The sequence below is a fragment of the Equus przewalskii genome, chromosome 18, assembly GCF_037783145.1.
Source record: "Equus przewalskii isolate Varuska chromosome 18, EquPr2, whole genome shotgun sequence".
Taxonomy (NCBI): domain Eukaryota; kingdom Metazoa; phylum Chordata; class Mammalia; order Perissodactyla; family Equidae; genus Equus; species Equus przewalskii.
This window is the reverse complement of record NC_091848.1, coordinates 20150726-20173919: the sequence shown is the minus strand read 5'-3', so window position 1 is coordinate 20173919 and position 23194 is coordinate 20150726. Positions and strand designations below refer to the sequence as shown.

Genomic DNA, 23194 nt, shown 5'->3' with positions numbered 1-23194 from the left:
GAACCATATAGGCCAAGATCAGAAGTGGCTTTTATTCTAAGTGCAATCAATGGCTTGCTGTTTTAAGCTTGGGGAGAGATATAATCTGATTTATGTTTTAAAAGGTCACTTTGGTTTCTCTGTACAGGTACTGGACTGTACAGAGATTCCACACAATGTTTATTAAAGAGCCCGGTCCATTGCTGGAATTAGAGGCATTCCATAAAAAAATAGCTTTTCTTTTAGGAAGATTAGCCCTGAGCTAACATCTGCCACCAACCCTCCTCTTTTTGTTGAGGAAGACTGGCCTTGAGCTAACATTCGTACCCATCTTCCTCTGTTTTACATGGGCTGCCTGCCACAGCATGGCTTGTCAAGCAGTGCGTAGGTCCACACCCGGGATCCAAACTGGTGAAGCCTGGGCGCAGAAGCAGAATGTGCAAACTTAACCTTTGTGCCACTGGGCCAGCCCCCAAAATAGCTTTAAATATTAGTAATATGCTAAAGCCCTAGTCATATTTGCAAAATAAGCTGGAACCATTTGACTTCACAATGTTTTATGCTCTTTAATCCCTTATCTCCTCTCCCCACCCTCTCTCCTCACACCATAAACAAACACACACACATAAACATGGTATGCTAATCTTTTCTGCTAAGAATCCTTAGAATTGTACTCCCATCAAACTTTGTTTTGCAATAAAGATCTATTGAAAAAATAGATCTTTACCTATTTATCTAAAAAATTTCACATTGTGAGGCAAATGACCAAGGGCAGTCTCATACTTGGCTAGCAGTAGGGTTTCGGTATCAGTCAGGGTTCAGAAGGTAAGAAATTTATTGCAAGAAATTAACTTATGTGATTGTGAGGGCTAGCTAGGCAAATCCAAAATATGCAGGGCAAGCCATTAGCAAGGATACAATGGCAGGAACTGACATTGCAGTCCACAGGCAGGATTCCTTTTTAGGGAAACCTCAGTTCTGCTCTTAAAGCCTTTCGGCTGATAGGATCAAACCTACCCAGATTACCCAAAGGAACTTCTTTACATAAAGTCAACTGATTATGGATGTGAATCACAAATACTCTCCCAGCAACACTTAGATTAGTGTTTGATTGAATAACTGGGTACTGTAGCCTACCCAAGTTGACACATAGAACTATCTGTCACACCTTTATAGGCTATTTGGCAAAATGATACAAAATTTGTAATGTAAAGGCCTTTTGACCCAGCGATCCTAGGAAAATAATCAAAGATGCAGACAGTCACTTAGCTATAAATATATAATCAAATATTATAAATGTATTCAAAAATACAAATAAGTATATAATAATCAAAATACTGTTTATGATTAAGAAAAACTGATTAAAAACAATCCTAGTGTTCCCCTGGAGGAGGTGGGTTAAATAAATTATGGTACCTGTACAGGATGGAATATGATGTAGTCATTAAAGTGTGTTTTAGAAAAACACTTGGGGGCTTGCCCCATGGCCGAGTGGTTAAGTTTGCTTGCTCCGCTGCAGGCAGCCCAGTGTTTCATTGGTTCGAATCCTGGGCGTGAACATGGCACTGCTCATCAAACCAGGCTGAGGCAACGTCCCACATGCCACAGCTAGAAGGACCCACAACGAAGAATATACAACTATGTACCCGGGGGCTTTGGGGAGAAAAAGGAAAAAAATAAAATCTTTAAAAAAAAAAAAAGAAAGAAAAACACTTGACATAGAGAAATGCTCAGCAGATTGCCACACTATGTAAAAATATGATATTTTTGTAAATCATATGTAATACATATATTTTATTTCTGGGTGGTGATATTACATGTGATTTTTTTTCCTTTGTACATGTCTATTTTCACATTTTCTGTATTAAGCATGTATTTCTATAATGAGAAAAATGTAATAAATAGTTTATATTTTTAATTCTTAATAAAACATATACATGACTAGTAACAATCCTAACTGATAAGCACTATAATTTACAATGGTGTTAGGGCATTAAGCAAAAAGGAATGAAATTTTGAGGATGAATTTCAACCATTGACCAGCATGTGGAGGGGGAAAGAATTTACTACCCTTGAGATCATGCATACGTCCATTCAACAAATCCATATTTTTTTTTTAAGATTTTATGTTTTTCGTTTTTCTCCCCAAAGTCCCCCAGTACATAGCTGTATATTCTTAGTTGTGGGTCCTTCCAGTTGTGGCATATGGGACACCACCTCAACATGGCCTGATGGGCGGTGCCATGTCCATGCCCAGGATTCGAACCAGTGAAACCCTGGGCTGCCTCAGCGGAGCACGCAAACTTAACCACTTGGCCAGGGGGCTGGGCCCAACAAATACATATTGAAGAAGAAATCTTTTAATGGAAAAGCACGGAACTTGAAATCTGAAGACCTTGGTTCAAATCTAGACCATGCCACTTAATAGCTATGTGAAACCCTTAACCACTCAAATCAGTTTTGAACACAGGCAATCTCAAAGGGAATTTTTCTTTATTTATATTCTTTGAATTTTTAAAATCATGATGGTATCAGGGCTGGCCCAGTGGCATAGTGGTTAAGTTCACGCACTCCACTTTGGTGGCCCAGGATTTGCAGGTTCGGATCCCGGGTGCAGACTTAGCACTGCTCGTAAAGCCATGCTATGGCAGCATCCCACATAAAATAGGGGAATATTGGCACAGATATTAGCTTAGCAACAATTTTTCTCAAGCAAAAAGAGGAAGATTGGCAATAGATATTAGCTCAGGGCCAATCTTTCTCACAAAAAAAGAAGAGAGGGGCCAGCCCAGTGGCGCAGCAGTTAAGTTCACATGTTCTGCTTTCTCAGGGGCCGGGGTTTGCCGGTTCGGATGCCAGCTATGGATGTGGCACTGCTTGGCAAAAAGCCAGGCTGTGGTAGGCATCCCATGTATAAGGTAGAGGAAGATGGGCATGGATGTTAGCTCAGGGCTAGTCTTTCTCAGCAAAGAGAGGAGGATTGGCAGTAGTTAGCTCAGGGCTAATCTTCCTCAAAAAGAAAAGAAAAGAAAAGAAAATCATGATGGTATCCCTTCATTAGCTCTGCAAATAAGAATTAATTACATGTTTAATATAATTATTGTATTTTAAAGTAAAAGTGACATTGCATGTTATAAATTATATTACAATAACGGAAGTTTTGGGGCCAGCCCAGTGGCACAGAGGTTAAGTGCGCACGTTTCACTTCGGCAGCCCGGGGTGTGCTGGGTCGGATCCTGGGTGTGGACATGGCACTGCTTGGCTAGCCATGCTGTGGTAGGCGTCCCCACACATAAAGTAGAGGAAGATGGGCACGGATGTTAGCTCAGGGTCAGGCTTCCACAGCAAAAAGAGGAGGATTGGCAGCAGACGTTAGCTCAGGGCTAACCTTCCTCAAAAAAAAAAAAAAAAAAAAGAAAGTTTTAATATAATAAATAATTTAATCCATAGCTTTTCTTTTATGGAACAGACTCATAGACAAAAACCAGCAGAGTAAACATAAAGAAGAAAGAAGAAAAAAAGTAAAATGTAAAGGCTAAACTAAATAGAGATTAACAAAAACTAAAATCTAATTTATAAATTTGACATACCACTACCAACTGGTTTTTTTTTTAAAGATTGGCATCTGAGCTAACAACTGTGGCCAATCTTTTTTTTTTTTTTTCTTTCTGCTTTATCTCCCCAAATCCCCCCGGTACATAGTTGTATATCTTAGTTGCAGATCCTTCTAGTTGTGGCATATGGGATGCCGCCTCAACGTGGCCTGATGAGCAGTGCCATGTCCGCGCCCAGAATCCGAACCCTGGGCTGCTGCAGCGGAGCATGTGAACTTAACCACTTGGCCATGGGGCTGGCCCCTCAACTGTTTTCAAAAATGTAAAAACAAGAGAAGACACAAACCAAAGGAGAAATAACTCCAGATATATAATATCATAAATGTCAGTAAATTTGAAAACTTAGACGAAGTGTAAAATTTCTGGGAAATAATCAAAGACCAAAATTAGCCCAAGAAAAAATAGAAAACTTGAAAGAGCTAAAAATATTCAAAAAATTGAAATGGCAATTTCCCATTTCATATAGCAAAAAAGTCAGGCCTAGATGATTTTAGAAGTAACTTTTTACCAAATCTTTAAAGAAAAGAAAAGATAAATTTTATCTCATACAGGTTTTTGCTAAGCAAGGACAAGAGGGGAAACATCCCAATTCACCAAAAAGACTAGAATAACCTTGATATCACACTAGATAGGAGGTATAAGGAAAATCACACTTATGGATAGAGGCAAACATCCTCTATGAAATATTACCTAATTGAACCCATCATTGTATTAGAAAAAAATTTTCATCCAAGTAGGGTTTTCCTAGGAATACAAAGATAATGCAACATCTCAAAATCAACCAATGTAATTTATAATATTAGCAGACTAAAGAGAAAACCCACATGTCTATCTCAATAGGTGCAGAAGTTGCTAGAGTTAAGGATTGGCAGACTGGAAGAAGTGACAAATATGTCATTTATAGCAGATGATATGATTATTTACATTAAAAATTGAACAAAGACAGATATTAGAACTAAAATGACTAAAATCTGAATAAGGTTTCTGTATATAAAATCAATGTTTAAAAACTCAGAAGCCTTCCTATATACTGTAATAACCAAATAGAAACTAAGACAGGGTGTCAAAGCAACCAACACAGTAAAGAATCTAGGAATGGATTTAACAAAAACTGCATACTGCCTTTATGAAAAAAATTAAAAAGAGACCTAAGTAAATGGAGAAATATACAATTTTACACAATGAAAAATTTAACATTGTCAAGATGTCAGTTCCCTCTAAAATGATCTCTAATTTTAATGCAGTTCCAACAAGACTTTAGATGGAATTGGAACTAATTCTAAATTTACATGGAAGAAGACAAAGTCCACTAATAACTAAAACAGTTCTCAAAAAGAGCAGAGAGAATAAATTCACACTACCTGCTATTAAGACATATTGTAAAGCCACAATATTTAAAGCATTATGTTATGTTACTGTTAAAGCCTGTGATACTGTTGCAGGAACAGAGAAATATGGTGAGTACAGACACAGACCCATATGCCAATTCTGCCCATGGGAGTTGATATATGATAAAATTGGTATCGTGGATCACTGGGAGAAGGTGCCTTATTTAACAAATAGCATCGGGGAAATTGGCTCACTTGAACGAACAAAAATAAAACTTGAATTATACCTACACACACAGATACTGTGATCTTGGGGCCAGCCCCTTGGCCGAGTGGTTAAGTTTGCTCGCTCCACTTCGGCAGCCCAGGGTTTCGCTGGTTCGAATCCTGGGCACGGACATGGCACTGCTCATTAAGCCATGCTGAGGTGGCGTCCCACATGCCACAACTAGAAGGACCCACAACTAAAAATACACAACTATGTACAGGGGCTTTGGGGAGAAAAAGGAAAAAAAAATCTTAAAAAAAAAAGAGATACTCTGATCTAAATACTAAAGGTACATCCAGAAAATTATTAGAAGAAAATGTAGGAAAACAGTTTTGTGACGTTGGGGTTAGAGAGGATTCTGTAAACAAGATGCAGAAAGCATAACCTGGTAAAGGGAAAATGTCATGGATCCATTTTCATTAAATTTAAAGATTTTTGTGCAACAAAAGACAGTAACAGATAGAGGACAACCTGGGAATCTATTTTTGCAGTGTACATAGTCAACAAAAGACCAATATTTAAAAACTTATAAAGAACTTCTGAAAATTAAACAGAAAACCTAGGAGAAAAGTGAATAAATGATATGGGGAGGCAGTCCACAAAATGAGAAACCAAAGTGACTCATAAACATATAAGATATTTTTCAACCTTGTTAGTAATCAGAGAATGCAAATTCAAGCAATAATAATGTACAATAACAACGCCCCTCATATTTGCACAAAATTAAAAAGTTCTATGATAGTAATTGTTGATAAGGACTTGGGGAAACATAATCTGCAGATGAGAGTATAAACTTTAGCCATCCTGGATAATATTTTGAAAGTATTTAATCACAAATATACAAAAAAAATATACACCACTTCCCCACCCCCGCAAAAAAAAAACAAAATGAAAACCCAAAACACCTCAACAGATACAAATGTTTACAGTAGCATTGTACATAAAGAAAACATTTAGAAACACAAGAGGCACTCAATTTGATACTTAATTGAATTGGAGTTCAGAAAGGTGACAGAGAAGAGTTTCCCCCCTTCTACCGTAAATCTCTTTGAGGACAAGAACCATAGTGTATTTATTCTTGTATCCCTGAAGACACGGCTTGATAGCAGATATTCCGTAGCTGTTTGTGAAATTGAAGAGTAGCGAAATAGAAGTTTTTAAGGAGTTGCAGAGAGTCCATGGACTATTTGGGAAAAATTTCGTAACATGACATCCATTGTCTGTGGTTATAGTCGTACAATTTATAGTTAGCGATCAGGGATTAGAAATCAGTCATATCCTTTGGTCCAGTACTCTCTAATATGTCATTTTCTCTGTCTTCAGGTGTCTGGGATGACATTCCCTGAAAAAACATGGCATATTTTACCTTTTTCTAGGGAAAATTCTTTAAAGAGTGGCAGGGAGTTAGAAGTCCTATTCTAGCTTAAAAAGCATTTGACTAATGATGTTAGAGAACCATTTTTCTAAGCTATAAACAAGAAGTTTAGATCAGGGGCCAGCCTGGTGGTGCAGCGGTTAAGTCTGCACGTTCCACTTTGGCGGCCAGGGTTCAGATCCTGGGTGCGGACATAGCACTGCTTGGCAAGCCATGCTGTGGTAGGCATCCCACATATTAAGTAGAGGGAGATGGGCACCGATGTTAGCTCAGGGCCAGTCTTCCTCAGCAAAAAGAGGAGGATTGGTGGCAGAGGTTAGCTCAGGGCTAATCTTCCTCAAAAAACAAATAAAAAAATAAACTATGCAAAATATTTTTTAAAAAAGAAGTTTAGATCAGAATTTTGTATTCTCAAATTTCAGTCATTCATGCACCACCTACCCAATGTTTTTCTATGTCCATGTATCATTATTATTTACTTTGTGTTTTTCTTTAAATCAATTTGTTTTTCTTAAAAAATTAGTTTTGTCCTAAGTAAAAATATTCATGAATCAGATTTGATGTGCTAGTTAAATTTTACAATAAAAACGTGTACCATATACAATTATTTTTACATGTTGTACACTTTGTGAGTGTAGAATAGGTGATCTCTGAGGTCCCTCCCGGCTAACATTCTGTCATCCTAGGTTAGTTCCTCCACTTCAGCATTTCACTTGTTCACTAAAGAACACTGGATCAGTGCTGTAAGGAACTTAACCATAACCTTGTAACCATAGAGAAGTATTTATTAAGATCTGCGCCATGATATTCTGCTTCTTAAAATCCAAAATAGACAGTGAAATTTATAAATTCAACACAAATTGCTGTTAGACAGGAATATATAAAATATTTGTAGGGTATAAAAGTGAGTGATGTGGTATATGATGTGAAGGGAGTAACTAATTTTAATGCAGTTCTGAGAATAGAGAGAAGGAAGAATAAAAAAAACAAATTCACTCTCATTTTGTTAATTGGGAAAACTTTAATTTTTCGAGACTGTCTGAAAACCCAAATGAAGTGAAGAAGAGTTGCAAAGATGAGGGTAATCAGCCACAGAATATAGTTTGAGGAATATGTTTTGGAAGTATGAATGATGCCATAAAGAGAAAAGGTAACCCTAAATCGAATGAACAGGGTAGGCAGGAAAAGAGAATTCAATACAAAAGTCCCCCCTTAACTGCAGGGGATATGTTCCAAGACCCTCAGTGGATGCCTGAAACTGTGGATAGGACTGAACCCTACATGTACAAAGTTTTTTCCTACACGTACATACCTATGACTAAGTTTAATTTATAAATGACACACAGTGAGAGATTAATAACAATAAAATAGAACAATTACAACAATATACTGGAATGAAAGTTACGGTCGACCTTAGCAACCTCAGCATATGATTTTATTTCCTTATTAAATGGGAACTTTCACCTTATCACTTAAAGGAAGCACTTTACGGCTTCTCTTTGGCATATCGGAATTGCCAGCATCCCTACTCTTGTGCTTTGGGGCCATCATTAAGTAAAACAAGTTACTTGAACATAAGCACTGCGATACCTCAGTAGTCGATCTGAGAACTGAGATAGTTTCTAAGAGACTAATGGCTGGGTAGTGCCTACAGCGTGGACACACTGGACAAAGGGATGATTCACGTCCTGGAGGGGACAGAGCAGGATGATGTGAGATTTCACCACATTATGCAGAACGGCACACAATTTAAAACTTACGAATTCATGTTTATTTCTGGAATTTTCCATGTAATATTTTTGGACCATTGTTGACTGCGGGTAACTGAAACTTTAGAAGTGAACTCAAGGATAAGGGGGCACTGCTGTATTCTCAAATGTCATGCCAAAATTCAGAATGGCACGGTGAATGGCTTTTAGGCAGGGAAAAAAAAAATGCCCTACCAGAAGTTACATTCGATGCGTATGATTCCAATTCCTGATGAGTAAGGGCAAAACTCTCAATTATTTCAACTGCAATGTTTTTCGGTAGTGGACACTTTCTAGAGAAAATATTAAAAACTAGAAAACTTTGAGTTTTCATTCAAAACATACTTTTCATTAAATTTTTAAGGATATAATTCATTCAGCTCAAAATTTTTAGCAAGAAAAAAGATTATCCAGGTTATATTCATTTGCCTATTTAAAACCAAAAATAAACAACAACAAACTTTTAAAGGTCGTGATTGCAAAAATTCCCTTTAAAAGCTGCCCAAATAATCACCGCTCAAAGTATGGGAATAAGTCTAGTAGATAATACAATATTCCTATTTAGCAATGTGAGAAAATTATTTCTTTTTAGAATGAAGAAATTACTTTTCACGAATGTGATTTATTTTGGGTTCAGGCAGCTACCACTTTAACACCCAGCTGACTAAAGAGAATGAACTTAAGAAGGAGGGTGAAGTGACTGGTGGTCTCATATGGAAAGTCTTTATCCAGAAAATTATTTCTCAAGTCACTAGTATGAAGGAGACTCGAAACGACTCTGACAGGCTCTTAAAATTTTTAGTTTTTAAACTTACAAATTGAATACATAGCTTTATATAAACATGTAAATTATATGTGACAACTTTCAGCTTTGTGAATTTATACTTTAAGCCACAAGTGTACACATTTCTTTCTCTTAGATTTGAATGTTGTCTTAAAAGATTAATTTATGGAAAGCTACATCAATATAAGGAGTATATGTAAATCCATAAACTCAATGCCATGAATAAAAATTCTCTCTTGTGGATACTTGTATCTTCAGTCAACAGAGCCAAAAGTTACAGGAAAAGGAATATACATCCCAAAATTTCATTTTTAATTTATAGGGATGCTGCTGTGTTAATTATAGGGTAAACCTGACTCACCTAATTTGCTTCTCCATTGGGATTAACATTTGGTCTTAACTATTTATTTTCATTTAAATTCTTAATGAGTATTGACTTTTCGGTAAACCAATCTGCTTCCCAGGAGGACTGAAGCCATTTGATTTTTATCAGCTTTTTCAAATTTACATAACTTGTGCTAATTTTTAGGTATTAAAATTCCTTTAAAAAATTAATCACAGTAGTTTGGGAAATATATTAAACTGCTTGCAAAAGGCAGTAAGTCTGACAAAACAAGCAAAGTAAGGTTTATGGTAAAGTGCCAGAAATTAAGTCAGTCAATGCTTTGTAAATCAGATTCAAAAATGAGGAACAGAGTGTATGGAAAGAAAAATACCTACATATACTACACCTGCCAACAGTTGAGCAATCACCAAACAAGAGGCCCGGTGAGACTGAGAAACTGGTTAATATGTGATGACACACATTCAGAGAAATCTAAGAAAGGTGACTTAAAATGGTAAACCCAGCAAATTTACAAGCAGGAAGGGGAGAGGTTTTGAGCAGAGCACAGTGACTTTCATGTTTTGGAGTACAGGGCAAACGTTTTGGAATTTCAAAAGTAGTAACTCATTGCAAGGTGAACATATAAAAGCAAGCGAAAGAAGGACCCACCACTACGCTTCACGGCTGCCCAGAATTCAGCTGTAGTGCTGATGGACACCACTATCAGGTGTGTACTCTCAGAACTGAACCGTGGTTCAGGTTACCAGAGTTCAGTGGAAATGTCTGTCTTTGATGGGAAAAAATCCAAAAGTAGTTAGAAAAATTTCTTTTTAGATAGTTTGTTTTTCCAAAGAAGTTTGTTAAGCTAAAAATATAGACCAGCTACCTCAGCAATTTATGGTCAGTCATACTTCTTGGAGAGCTGAGTCAAAGCAAAAAGAAGTTTTTATTGGCCAACCTGTCAGTGAGATGTGGCCTTAAGCTGCAGATTCATCAAAAAGTACAAAATTATGTGGTTCTAAAACTTGGATTTAATGTCTCGAGTAATTTCATTACAACCTCTTTGATTACTAACACCAGATCAAATGTAAAGCCGTAAAATGCAGAATTAAATCAAGGTATTACTTGCTTCCTGAAAATCAAATTCCTGGAGCTGGAGGTATATCAAAAAAGTACAAAAACAGAATTACCAAGAAGGTAGGTGAATGGCTGGGTTATGGAGCCAAGAAAAACACCCCAAGGACACAGCTTAGATTTTCATGTAACATGGCGTCATGGGAACATCACCAGAATGGAAGCCAAAGAACTTGGATTCCACTCCTGTCTGCTACAACTAGTTTTGTGACTTTGGCTTAATAACAACCTAAGTTTCTATTTCTACAAGAAACTTAGAAAACTAGAGGGTTTAGACCAGATGGTTTCTAAGGTTCTCCTCCATTTAAACTCTCATAATTTTGTCTTCTAAGAAACATCTGTTTCAGACCGCCCTACCTGGAATGTTACAATCAGATGGAATGAAGTCGAGGAACACAGGTAGGCACGTATGACAAAATAGTAGAGATAAAAATGATTCGTTTTGAAAATACTTGTTGCTGCCACCATTCTCAAAATATACTAAATTCCAACGGTTCTTGAAGTGGCAAAATCATAGGTCATAAATTGGTCTTTTCAACTGTAACAATATTCCTCAACAACCATATTGTTTGTTAGCAGCAGTGTTTATTAAATGAGGCCAATCATATACAAAATTCTATCTTCTTGACACTATTTAAGAAGTTGCTATTAAATTGTGTAGTTGTGTCTTCCCCTCCCCCCAATTCATATGTTGCAGTCCTAGGCCCCAGTACCTCAAGACGTGACCTTATTTGGGGATAGGGTTTTTACCACGTTAAAATGAGGTATTAGGGGGAGCCCTACTCCAACATGACTGGGGTCCTTGTAAAAAGGGGAAATTTGGTGACAGACTTGCATACAAGGAGCACATGATGTCAACATGAAGACTGCTATCCACAAGCCAAAGAGAAAGGATGGGAACAGATCTTTCCCTGACAGCCCTCAGAGGGAACAACTATGCCTTCATTGCCCAATTTTGAACTTTTAGCCTCTAGAACTGTGAGGTAACAAATCTGTTGTTTAAGCCATTCAGTTTGTGGTAATTTGTTATGGCAGTCACACGAAACTAATATAGAAGCTAAGATTTAGACATTATCATGCCAGCAGTCCCTTATCTCCCAGATTTTCCTAATTCTACATTAATACTTCAGTAGGTTTTCTCAGTCGATAAAAGATTTGACATGAGAAGTTGGGGCATGAGGGGCCGGCCCCACAGCCGAGTGGTTAAGTTTGCGTGCTCCACTTTGGTGGCCCAAGGTTTTGCCAGTTTGGATCCTGGGCACAGACATGGCACCACTCATCAAGCCGTGTTGAGGCGGCGTCACACATAGCACAACCAGAAGGACCTACAGCTAGAATATACAACTATGTACTAGGGAGCTTTGGGGAGAAGAAGAAGAAAAAAAAAAAAGTTGGGGCATGACTTTGCAGTTGCATAACTGAAAATGAAATGTGAACAGGTTATGAATGAGTTATGAAAAGTTACTTTATTGCATAACCCCTTACCCGTCCTCCCTACCCTCATCTTAAATTATTTAACTCATAGAGAAGAGCTAAAATAAAGTAAGAATCAAAAAAAAAACAGACTACCAAGAAAACTGGATCTTTCCTTCCTACGATAACACTGGACTCCTAGTGTTATTAAAAGAATCAGACTGATGGAGAGTCTACTGATGACCCTGAGGATAATCACTGATGGTGACTGCGAAAGCAGGGTCTGGGCTCTTAGGAATGGGAGTATTGGTGGACTAATTGTACATTATATTGCCTTTTAGTTCTGGTAGTGCAGTATTTTAATGACTTCATACACGAAAAACTGAGCTAATCTTGAGTTTAAAACAGAAAAAGTTAATAGCACCTTTGGTCATGAAGGAAAACTGTAGTCTAGTTTCTTTAGTCTGTCTGTTTCTTATCAATTCATGAAATCAGAGCACATGCAAGAAATAAGATAGCCACCAAGAGTGGTTCAAACTATGAACTACCATGCATTGAAAATACCACATTTAGGATACAATTATTTACTAAAAAATGCAGCAATGCCAAGAAAATTGGACAATTAAAAAAATCTTATTTGTTAAAGGTAATTCTCATAAGCTGTGTTTAAAATCATCCATTTTAACATCTCCAAAAAAGTCAAATTTATTATTTTACATTAACATTATGGAAGTTAAGGAGAACAATCAAGTTGTCTCATGGACTGGAAGGTGACTTATTAACTCCCTTTCATTTCCAAACCTCATCAAGCAGTCACTACATTTATGAGGTAAGTCAGCCGAATGCTTGAAATCTAGATGAATTTTAAGATCTTCAATTTGTCCTGTTGAATATTCACAGTATTGACATAAATAAATGCCTTCAGATAAATGTGAATTTAAATGTTTGCAATATTCTAGCATACTTGAAAAGCCTTTCCCACAGTCATCACAAACATGAGGAAAAATTTTAGTATGTTCAATAGCAACATGCCTGTTAACATTGGTATGAAGTCTACTCCGAAAACCACACACTTGACAGACAAAGAAGTTTTTACATTTATCAAAGGTAATTTTGCTTAAGAGGCTGTACTGTCCGTGTTCTCCATTGTTATACTTATCACTTAACTCTATTAATTTACATGCATGTTCATTTACCACATGGCTATGCAAGTCTTCTGGGTCATTCGTCTCATGTTCACAGAACTGACACAAGTACTGTTCGTCACAGCTGTGCTCCTGGAAATGGAGATAGAGTTCACTGCTTGAGGAGAACTGCACATCGCACTGCTCGCACCAATAAAGGTGGTCACTAAAATGGGTGTCTGCAATGTGCTGGCTGAGGTTCTCAAAGATCACCGTCTTATAATCGCAGTATTTACAAATGTAGGGATCCTCTTCGTGCAGTTTGGCGTGCTCGATCAGAAGCATGTTGGTAGAGAAACTTTCCTTGCACACTCGACACACATTTGAATCAGTGCGCTTATGCTTCAGGATCATATGCTGCTTTAAATCGGAAAAATATTTGCTGTTGAACTCGCACAGTTCACATTTATAGAGGCCGCTGCTATTAGCTCTCAGTAAAGGCCATTTCTGCTGGGCAGTCACATTCAAGGCCTGGCTCTTGTCGAGGACTTTGCAGAGTTTAGCCGGGGGCTCTTCATCAGTCTGGTCTTGGAGACTCTCAGAGGAGTTGTTTTCTGTCTCTATATCATAGTCTTCGGAAATGGCATGCACTTCTGCAGCAATCGGAACGTCCTCGGCAGCGTGAACCTCCAGAGGGCTCTCCTCTTGAGTCTGCTGGCTGACCGATTCAGGAGAGTCACACTCTTCATCGCAAATTTCAATATCAGCAGATTTTTCTGAAAAATAAAACAAGCCTAATATTACTATTACTAAATAAGACCTATTAAATAACTGGCAAAAAGAAATTTATTTTATGCATTATTTTTTCAGTGATCTACACAAAACATGCAAATGCTATTAATTAGTTTCCCTACCTGTAGAAAAGGCAGTGTGGTCTAGAATCCTAAGTACAGGACTGGGGACCAGGTAATTCTGATTTCTGTTTCTGGCCTTGATTCCATCTGCAAATTTTGGCAAGTCATTTGATGGCTCTGTGTCAGAATCATCATCTGGAAAAGGGATTTGGAAAAATACTTATTATTCATATCAAAGCATGAAACATCAATTACTATAAAACAAAGCACCAAATGTTTTAAATAATTTTGAATTCCAACAGGAACTAAGGACTTACATTTAGCCATAAAAAGAGATGTTATCTATGTACCAAAGACACACAGAAGATCTGTCCAAACAGTTACTGCCTTTGCTTCCCTGCCCCGTCTGGACTAGAATACACTTCTTAAATTTACTTAAGTTTTTTTTTTTTTTTTTAAAGAAAGATTAGCCCTGAGCTAGCTACTGCCAATCCTCTTTTTTGCTGAGGAAGACTGGCCCTGAGCTAACATCCATGCCCACCTTCCTCTACTTTATATGTGGGATGCCTGCCACAGCATGGCTTTTGCCAAGCGGTGCTGTGTCCGCACCCAGGATCTGAACAGGCGAACCCGGGGCCGCTGAGAAGCGGAACGTGTGAACTTAACTTCTGCGCCATCAGACCTGCCCCCTACTTAGGAATTTTCAGTGTGAACTACTGAGTTTGAATAACGCTTTATTCCCTCAGCCCAGTCCCAACGTTTTAAAGTCATCACGGGGAAACTGAAATAAGGTCAGTAGAATAAAATGGGTTTCACATCACATCGTTGTTGTTAACTGACTTTATTTTCAGAAGTTTTAGATTTACAGGAAAAATTGAGAATACAGGAATTTCCATATATCCTGCATTCAGTTTCTCCACTATTAACATTTTACATTACTATGGTACATTTGTTACAATTAATGACCAATATTGATAAATTGTTATTAACTGAAGTCCATACTTCTTCCAGATTTCCTTAGTTTTTACCTAATGTTCTTTTTCTGTTCCAGGATCCCATCCAGAAGACCACATGACATTTAGTTGTCATGTCTCTCTAGGCTATTGGTAGCTGTGGCAGTTTCTCAGGCTTTCCTTGTTTTGATGACCAAGTTTTGAGGAGTACTGGTCAGGTATTTTCTAGGATGCCCCACAAATGTCTGTTGTTTTTTTCATGACTAGACTGGGATTATGGTTTACTGGCAGGTAGACCACAGAGGCAAACTGTCATTTTCATAGCATCATACCAAGGGTACGTACTATTAACATGATTTATTACTGCTGATGTTGACCTTGATCACCTGGTTGAGGTAGCATTTCCCAGGTTTCTCCACTGTAAAGTCACTCTCTCACTTTCCATACTTTGGAAGGAAGTCACTATGTGCAGCCCACACTTACGGAGTTGGGGGTGATGGTCCACCTCCTTGAGGCAGGGGTACTTACATAAACAATTTGAAATTCTTCTGTACAGAAGATTTGTCTCTTCTCTCCATTTATTATTTATTCAATCATTTATTTATATCAGTATGAACTCAGGGATATTTATTTTATACTTTGGGTTATAATTAAATTTTTTCCCTCGCATTATTTCAGCTTTGGCTATTGAGAGCTCTTTCAGTTGACTCCTGTGCTCCTCTGGCATTCCTGTATCAAACGTGGGTGTGTGTGTTTTGAGTACTTATTTTCTGGCACAACATGCTCCAGGCTCATCTTGTAAATTTCCGGTAGAATCAGCTGTTTCTCTAAGAAGCACTAGTACCTTTTATTGGAGACTGGTATCAGAAACCAAGGTCTGGGCACTAGATGTGGTCACTGCTACCGAGGTGTCATTTCTTTTAGGCCCTCTCAGCTAACACAGCAGAAGATAGGTGTGTGTACACTACGATGTACATACAGACATATCTATAAACATTTCTGTATGTAACCATATATATCTTTTTTTTTTTTTTAAAGATTTTACTTTTCCTTTTTCTCCCCAAAGCCCCCTGGTACATAGTCATGTATTCTTAGTTGTGGTTCCTTCTAGTTGTGGCATGTGGGACGCCACCTCAGCATGGCTTGATGAGTGGTGCCATGTCTGCGCCGAGGATTTGAACCGGTGAAACCCCGGGCTGCCAAAGCAGAGCACGCGAACTTAATCACTCGGCCACGGGGCTGGCCCCAATCTATATTGAGCCAAATATGAGTTCACACTGATGTCTCTGACTCTACATGTTTTTTTATAATTTGTTTTAGTGCCTGTGACAGGAGCTCAAGTGAACTGGTGTTTCAGTGGTTGCAGAGAACAAACGTAAGTTGTTATCATCCCCCTAATGCTCCAGAAAAGAGGAGTCAATAGAAGAAGCAAGATCAAAAAAGACCATATCCCTCACCCTCTGTTCTTTCCTTCCATTGGCCCCCAGACTTAAAGGTATAGTTGAGCGGAAGAACCGTGTAGAATACTATTCTCAACCTTTCACCATAAATGCTCCCAACTTGGCTCACTCCGGCTTTCCCACCAATTCCTAGCCAACTAAAATGGATTTAGGAGAATGTGCTTTTTATTTACACACCTGAAATAATGTTAAAAATTAAAATTCACTTACTCTCTTTCTTCTCCCCCAAATCATTTTGTTTTCTTACATTATAATAAATTCGAACACTTGCTCATTTTGAAATCATGACTTTCATGCACATTTTCAAATAAGGAACAAATGAAAACACATAAAAGCAATTTAAAAAAATATTTTAGAAAATATTAGATATACCTTTGTTGTCAAAATATTTTAAGTCTGGTTGTCTCATAGAACAGACACTATAACAATGGTCAGAAAAAATTCCATTGAATCCATCTGCAATTCTGCTTATTCCAGAGGAATCTTAATATAAAAGAATTGAAAAAATGTCAAGCATGGAAAACATATATAAATTTCATGACAGCCATCCCTTTATCCAACATACATAAATTTTCATAGTATTTATCATAAACTATTAATATTTCCCTCAATTCTGAAAGCTTTTATATTTCAGATCTGATATGGACATTGAGCTTTGAAAGAACCACAAATTATACAACCTAAAATATAATACTTTGAAGCACACAAAGATATGTTTGCCTTACAGTCAGAATCCCACAAAACGTAAATATGTGATAAATGCATTAACTGCAAAAAACACTGAAAAAAAGTCATTTCAAGTCTTGCCTGGGAGGGCCCAGTACATAGTAAACCAGGCTTAATTTCCTCAGCTATGAAGACTGTGTCAGTTGGGTGGGCTAACAGGCATGCCCCAGACTGTCCCAAGTACATGTATGTGGGGTGTATTAGTTAGAGATGGCCACAAAGACCTCTCTTCTTATACCGCCAAAACAGGAGAGCCAACCTCAACCAGAGAATCTAAAATTACACAGTCAAAATCAAAGTTCACATTTCTGAGAATAACGTACAGGACAAAGACTTTTTTCCCAATGATGCAAAATATCTTCCACCAAGGCTATCACTGTGCCTGAAGGACAAGCTTGGCAATCACACAGGCAAATCTCAATTATGCTGTGTAAGTATGTAACCTTGGATATCTAATTTTAAATATCTATAAACCATAAAGTTGGGAGGATAAAATAAAATAATGTTTGTAAAGTTCTGATATGTGCCTAGCACATGGTAGAGAAGGAGGAATATAGGCAGAGCATTTATTTAAAGTTTTCTCTTACCCAAAAATTGACCCAGATATTTAACTCTTATCCTAACATTTCTGAGAAAATGGATGGAATACAATGGCATGAGAATTAATCCAAAGCCCAACTTTAAAATAACTAAATTATACACTGACCTGAATAACGAGAAGGGTGTAAAGTCTTCCTTTTTCTTTTCTTAGGATATTCATTCATATCTTTTCAATCTAAAAAAAAATTTAACAAGTCAGTCACAAATAATGATTGTTAATATTGTTATAAAAATTATTTCTAACCAGGGGCCAGCCTGGGGGTGTAGTGGTTAAGTTGGCATGCTCCGCTTTGGTGGCCCAGGGTTCACGGGTTTGGATCCCGGGCGTGGACCTACACACCGCTCACCAAGCCATGCTATGATGGCATCCCACATACAAAGTAGAGGAGGATTGGCACAGATGTTAGCTCGGGGACAATCTTCCACACCAAAAAAACCAAAAATTATTTCTAACCAAAGAATTTATTAGCAATAAGAAATGTGTGTGTCATGTGAAAATCTACTTCATAAGGGAAATGTTAAACAATGCCTCTGTTTATATTTTGGATTTACTCTGCTGATCAAGTTTAAAGGCAGGACACTGTTTTCTGGTTTCTTTCTTAGTGAGGTTGAGAACTCTTTTTCAAATGTTGATGTAACTGTGAGAACTGGATAATTACAATGAGCCTGATCCTTAAATTATTTCTTATTAAAAAAAATTGTGCCTGTGGCACCATTTTAAGAGTTTTACAGGTACATTTACAATTGGGAATATTTTGATACAGTATTTAAGCTAAAGGTAGACACATTCCCTTAAAAAATATTGTCACAAATTTGTATTGATCTCCTGGCTTTCAGAAAAAATACTCATCACATAGAAGCTCACAATATAACTTTCAAGAAAAAACCTTTTTCTTACTTATGAGGTCACATTTAACATTCTCTTGAGAAAAGAACAGGTATGGCAACCACTATATGATTAAATTCCCACCAACTGTTATAAAATTGACTAATTAGTTTTACTTCACTTCACTTACTTGGTGTAACTGGAGTGAGGAAAAATGAATTACAGGGAAGTTTTCACAGATGGTAAAAAATGCCTGTAGGAAAAACATGACAAAAGTCACATAAGCAAAAACGCAGCTCATTTCTGAGATTCAAGAATACAGTGGCACTAGATCTTTAATCAACTGGAAAGTTGTGCAACTCCAGTTATACAACTGGAAAGAATTAATTCAAGTATCATATTCTTTTGAATATGCCGTATTACTAAAAATTGTATATATTGATAAATACGTATTTATCTGAACTATGTAAATAAGTTAGTATGTATCATATTCTTTGAAATGAATTTACCTTCTAAAGCTACAGCAATGTCTTACTCCAAAACAGGAATTAAATCTGCACTAATTTATTCAGCCACAATGAAAGCAAATATAATGAAAACAAACATCAAATCAGACTTTAACCTGTTTAGGTCCTTACAGATTTAACAATAGAAGAATAATAACGATCATTTATTGAGCACCAACTATTACTATTCCCCCCTTATCACTGACGAGGAAACTGAGGTATAGCAAAGCTGAGACAAGGGGGATACTTAATAAGTGGTAGGGTTGGGATTTGAAAAAGATCTAACTGATTTTAAAGCTCATGCCTTCAATCCCTTTATTTCAGTTTTGGAAACAAATAGGGAGATAAAGTGATCACCCCAATTCAAACAATAGAGGAGTGTCAGAACTAGAACTCTCTCTTCCATTTCCGATTAGTGTTCCTTCCATTGTAGCACTGCACAGGTAAGGAATGTCAGAAAAAGAAACGCACCGTGAAGTTTTCTCCACCCAGGTTTATATGCTGCTTTTCTTATTACCAAGGTGATACACACAGCAGGTAGAACTTGGCATCATTACTAAGACCATCTCATTTCTAGTAAGGCACTTCGGGTGCACACACTGTTTTTGCTCCTTCACCAAGTTCTGGGTGTATCAGCAGGCCAGGTGATGCGATCACAGGGTAATAAGACAGCACTTGTCAGGTTGTTGAGTATTTTCCTAACCCTTATTTTATTTGACCTTCACAACAATCCTGAGGTACATAGAGGAGCTACTGTCAAACCCATCTCAATCTTGCTGATGAGGAAACAGACTTAGTGAAAGTCAAGTCACCTCAGTGGCAGAACCAGAGATGAAAACACATATCTTCTGACTCCTGGGTTTGGAACTAACTGTATATGAGTAAATCTTCACTGCTAATCACTGCTACCAGCAAGTTACATACTGCTTCCAATTCTTACTCAGCCACCACTTGGGAGGAGAAAGGAATCACCCAAAGAGACTGACAACCATGAGATTTAGAGAAATGATACCAATATATATAATGCCTTGTCTGACAACACAAATAGCATTCCTTGAACTCATCCCAATCAAGTGTATTCAAAAATCAAAAAAAGAAAAGCAATTTTCACATTTAGGTAATAAACTAAAATTTAAAGACTTATTCCTAATACCTCTTTTGTACACTTCTAGAATGTATACAGCCAAAAGCTTTACACTTCATGTTCTAAATGCTCTAAAAGTATCAGGGAGAACAATGGAAAATGTCAGCCAGACATTTTAAAGTAGCCTTTTGTTATTTCAGAATACACTTCAAATCATTTCCAACTCGAAGAACATAAAAGTAAGAAAAGGAAACCAAGCATAGCATCAAAATTAATGTTGCAAGCTGGCCTGGATTCAGACTGTCAGGTGAGACGAACAGGGTCACCCTGGTCAGAAACCGGCTGACTCCTCCTTAGGGCTGAACAATATCCCACCGTTTATCAGACCTCCTTTCAGCATGATGATAAGATGCTCGCTCAAGACCAAAAATGCTAACGGTCCTTCATGTCAGCAAACGTTTTATGTGCCTTTTGTATGCATAACTGCCCTGACGACGAAGTTCGGCTTTTTATTCCGGGATGTCATGGACATTTGCTCACTAGTCTTCGTCTCACCGCGAAGATCCGGAATCACATGTAACTTATCATTCATTCTCCCTTCCCCACTAAACAAACTCCAGACGTAATACATGCCATTGCAGGAAAATTAGAAAAACATTTTTTAAATTAATTAAGTAATCTAGAATCTATTCACCCAGAAAAACCACTGTTAACTTTTTGGTGCACAGACACCTAAACGTTCTCCTATGCTAAGGTATACATATATATTTTACACTTATAAAAATGAGATCATGTCAAACGAAACATTTTTTTAAAAAATAGCAACTTAGAAAATATGTATCTTTTCACTTGTCATTTTTTTCAATAGGAATGTCCATGTACAAAACACACTAGTACACATAATAGGTAGCTCTTATATCAAATAGATGAGTCTTTTAAAAGGCTTTTCATGCAATGTAAATATTCTCTTCCTAATAAGTATTAAAACACATTTACAATAAAAAGCTATATTTTTATGCTAAAGGGTTTTAAAAGCACGTTTCTTCACCCTCATTTTAAAATAAGTATAAACTTTCTAGAATTAAAAGAATTGGGCTTGAACTAGAAACCCACTATATGTCCAACTTAGCGTCAGTCTTTGTTGAAGTACCATCGTTCTCTCTTTGCAAAGAGAGAAACTGCTTCAAATGACTTGTGTCCCTAGGTTGTACAGAAAAACAAACCAAAAGGGGTTTGTAAGCACCCTAACGAGGGGCTTCGACGGCTGGCTGGAGACTCGGCGCCAGGACCGACGCCCACTGGCTGCCACTGCGGCGAGAGCCCCGGGATGCGCTGCCGGGGGTCCCGATGCCGCGCGGCAGGGCCAGAGGCCAGCGTGGCACCGCCGGGCGTCCGGAGCCCAGCCGCCGCGGGACATGCCGATCGGAGGGGCCCGGGCCCAGCCGCCTCCACCCCCGCGCCAGGGCCGGCGACTAGCGGGGACTCGCCAGCCCGACTCCAAAGGCGCCATGAGGGAAGCAGCAGCAGGGGCCGAGGCGAGCCCGCACCGAGGCGTCCTCCGCAGGGGGTGGGACTGCCCTCGGGATGGGGGAGGGGACCGCCATCCCGCCATCACACGCAGGCAGGGTTTCGGTTTAAAAGCCGCCATCCGCTCTTCCCTGCCCTCTCCTGCTGCCAGCGGCGCCCGCGGCCCGCGCGTCGCGCACTCACCCGTCCCCGGGCCCGCCCGGCCAGCCAGGCGCAGCTCCGAGGCGGCGGCCGCGGCGCCGGAGCGCGAGCGGAGGGACCGCGCGGCCCTGCCTGCGGGCACACGGCGGCGGGCGGCGCCGCTGCGGCCCTCGCGCTCCCGGGCGCTCCGCCGGGCCGGCCCCGCTCCCTCCCGCGCGCCCCACGCCCTGCCCGCCAGGCCCCAGGCCCCGGCTCGGCGGCTGCACTCACCGGCCCGCTCCGCGCCTGCGCCGCGCACCTCAGGGGCCCGCCGACAGGGCGGGGAGGTGACGAGGTAAGAGTGGGGGCAGGGGAACGGGCGGCGCGGCCTCGCCGCACGGGCGGCCTGGGAGGGACCACCGGCCTCCAGCCCCGGGGGTGGCCCGGCGGCCCGCGCCCCCTGCCGGCATCTCTGCGCCGCCGCAGGCCCCTCCCGAGCCGACGGGCGATTCCACCGGCCTCCAGGCGAGGCCGCCCGGGGCACTCCCCACGCCCCCTCCCAGCCCGGGCTCCCGCCCCCGGAGAACCGGGAGAAGCGCACCGCGCCCGCAGCCTTGTGCCCAGCCTGCTCCTCCCGGGCACGTGCGAGAATGGTCTTGCTTGGGTTAGGCAAGGCATATGGCATTTCAAACCCCAGAGTGGCCACAGGCTCCTGGCGACGAAAAGGGCAGCGACCAGGTCCTGGTGTTACTGAGGCCCCGCCAAAGAAACACACAGGGCTGGGATGCTCTCCGCCCTGAGTCATTCTTAGGCTTCAGCCGGATTCCTTGACTCAAGAAATCTTGGTGGAATGCATGAAATTACAGGGAACTGGATTAGATGATCTCATTCCTTTTCCGACCTTGAATTTCTATGAACAAATGTAGAAAGGATTAAATTAAATAAGCATAAATAAACTTGTGAACCCGGTTTCAAAAATGAAGATCTCTGTACAGTGTGGTCGTATGTGGTCTCTTTGATAACGAGTTGAGGTTGTTAGCCCCAATTTACAAATCAGAAAAGTGAGCTTGTGACGGGCCAGAGACTAGGTCTTATTCATTGTTGCAGCCTCAGCACCTGGGTTCAAATAGTTTAAGTGGATGAATGAGGCCCATGTGGATTATCACGAGTCCAAGGTCACTCGGATAGTCAGCGCTGCAATCTGTGTCTTTTAATCCACGTCCACTGTGCTTTTGCTGATTACCACGTGCTACCCAACCAACCGCTGGATGGCAACCATCACAGACCTTACTCTGTTCCCTTCAGCTATCTCCCAGGAGGTAAAGCCGTATTTCTTTCAAGTTTGTGAGGCTCCATTTTTATGACCTCATAACTTTAATGTGTATGCTCAGCCCAAAGGAACGAATGTTTACAAATGCCGGCATGGCTTGAATAAAGTACTAAGAG

General features: G+C 39.5%; 2 protein-coding genes across 4 annotated transcripts in view; one reads left to right on the top strand and one right to left on the bottom strand.

The window, feature by feature from the left end:
* Positions 1-7565: 7565 nt before the first annotated feature.
* On the bottom strand, positions 7566-22248 carry ZNF639 (zinc finger protein 639). 3 transcript variants are annotated; one of them, XM_070583171.1, is made up of 6 exons: positions 22040-22248; positions 18702-18764; positions 17792-17860; positions 16732-16842; positions 14007-14141; positions 7566-13868 (listed from the first exon to the last, which is right to left on the bottom strand). In XM_070583171.1, exons 3-6 carry the CDS (start codon positions 17847-17849, stop codon positions 12715-12717), a joined length of 1458 nt encoding a protein of 485 aa, XP_070439272.1. In that variant the 5' UTR covers positions 17850-17860; positions 18702-18764; positions 22040-22248; the 3' UTR covers positions 7566-12714. The 3 variants fall into 3 exon arrangements, with proteins under 3 accessions (XP_070439272.1, XP_070439273.1, XP_008520038.1); XM_070583172.1 differs by lacking the exon at positions 22040-22248 and adding an exon at positions 21812-21949; XM_008521816.2 differs by lacking the exon at positions 22040-22248 and having other exon boundaries at positions 18702-18836.
* Positions 21417-23194, top strand: part of KCNMB3 (potassium calcium-activated channel subfamily M regulatory beta subunit 3) — a 64418-nt gene continuing 62640 nt past the window's right edge. Inside the window, 1 exon segment of the mRNA XM_070583170.1 lies at positions 21417-22103. Coding sequence (XP_070439271.1) covers positions 21517-22103 — 587 coding nt within the window. The 5' untranslated portion in view covers positions 21417-21516.

Bases quoted from the DNA above. Each gene is read 5' to 3' on its own strand.
- ZNF639 (XM_070583171.1), bottom strand. From the start codon at position 17,849: ATGAATGAATATCCTAAGAAAAGAAAAAGGAAGACTTTACACCCTTCT. The intron at 16,843-17,791 runs GTCAGTGTATAA...TTTTATATTAAG, and splicing joins ACACCCTTCTCGTTATTCAG to ATTCCTCTGGAATAAGCAGA. The intron at 14,142-16,731 runs GTATATCTAATA...TCCCTTTTCCAG, and splicing joins AAAATATTTTGACAACAAAG to ATGATGATTCTGACACAGAG.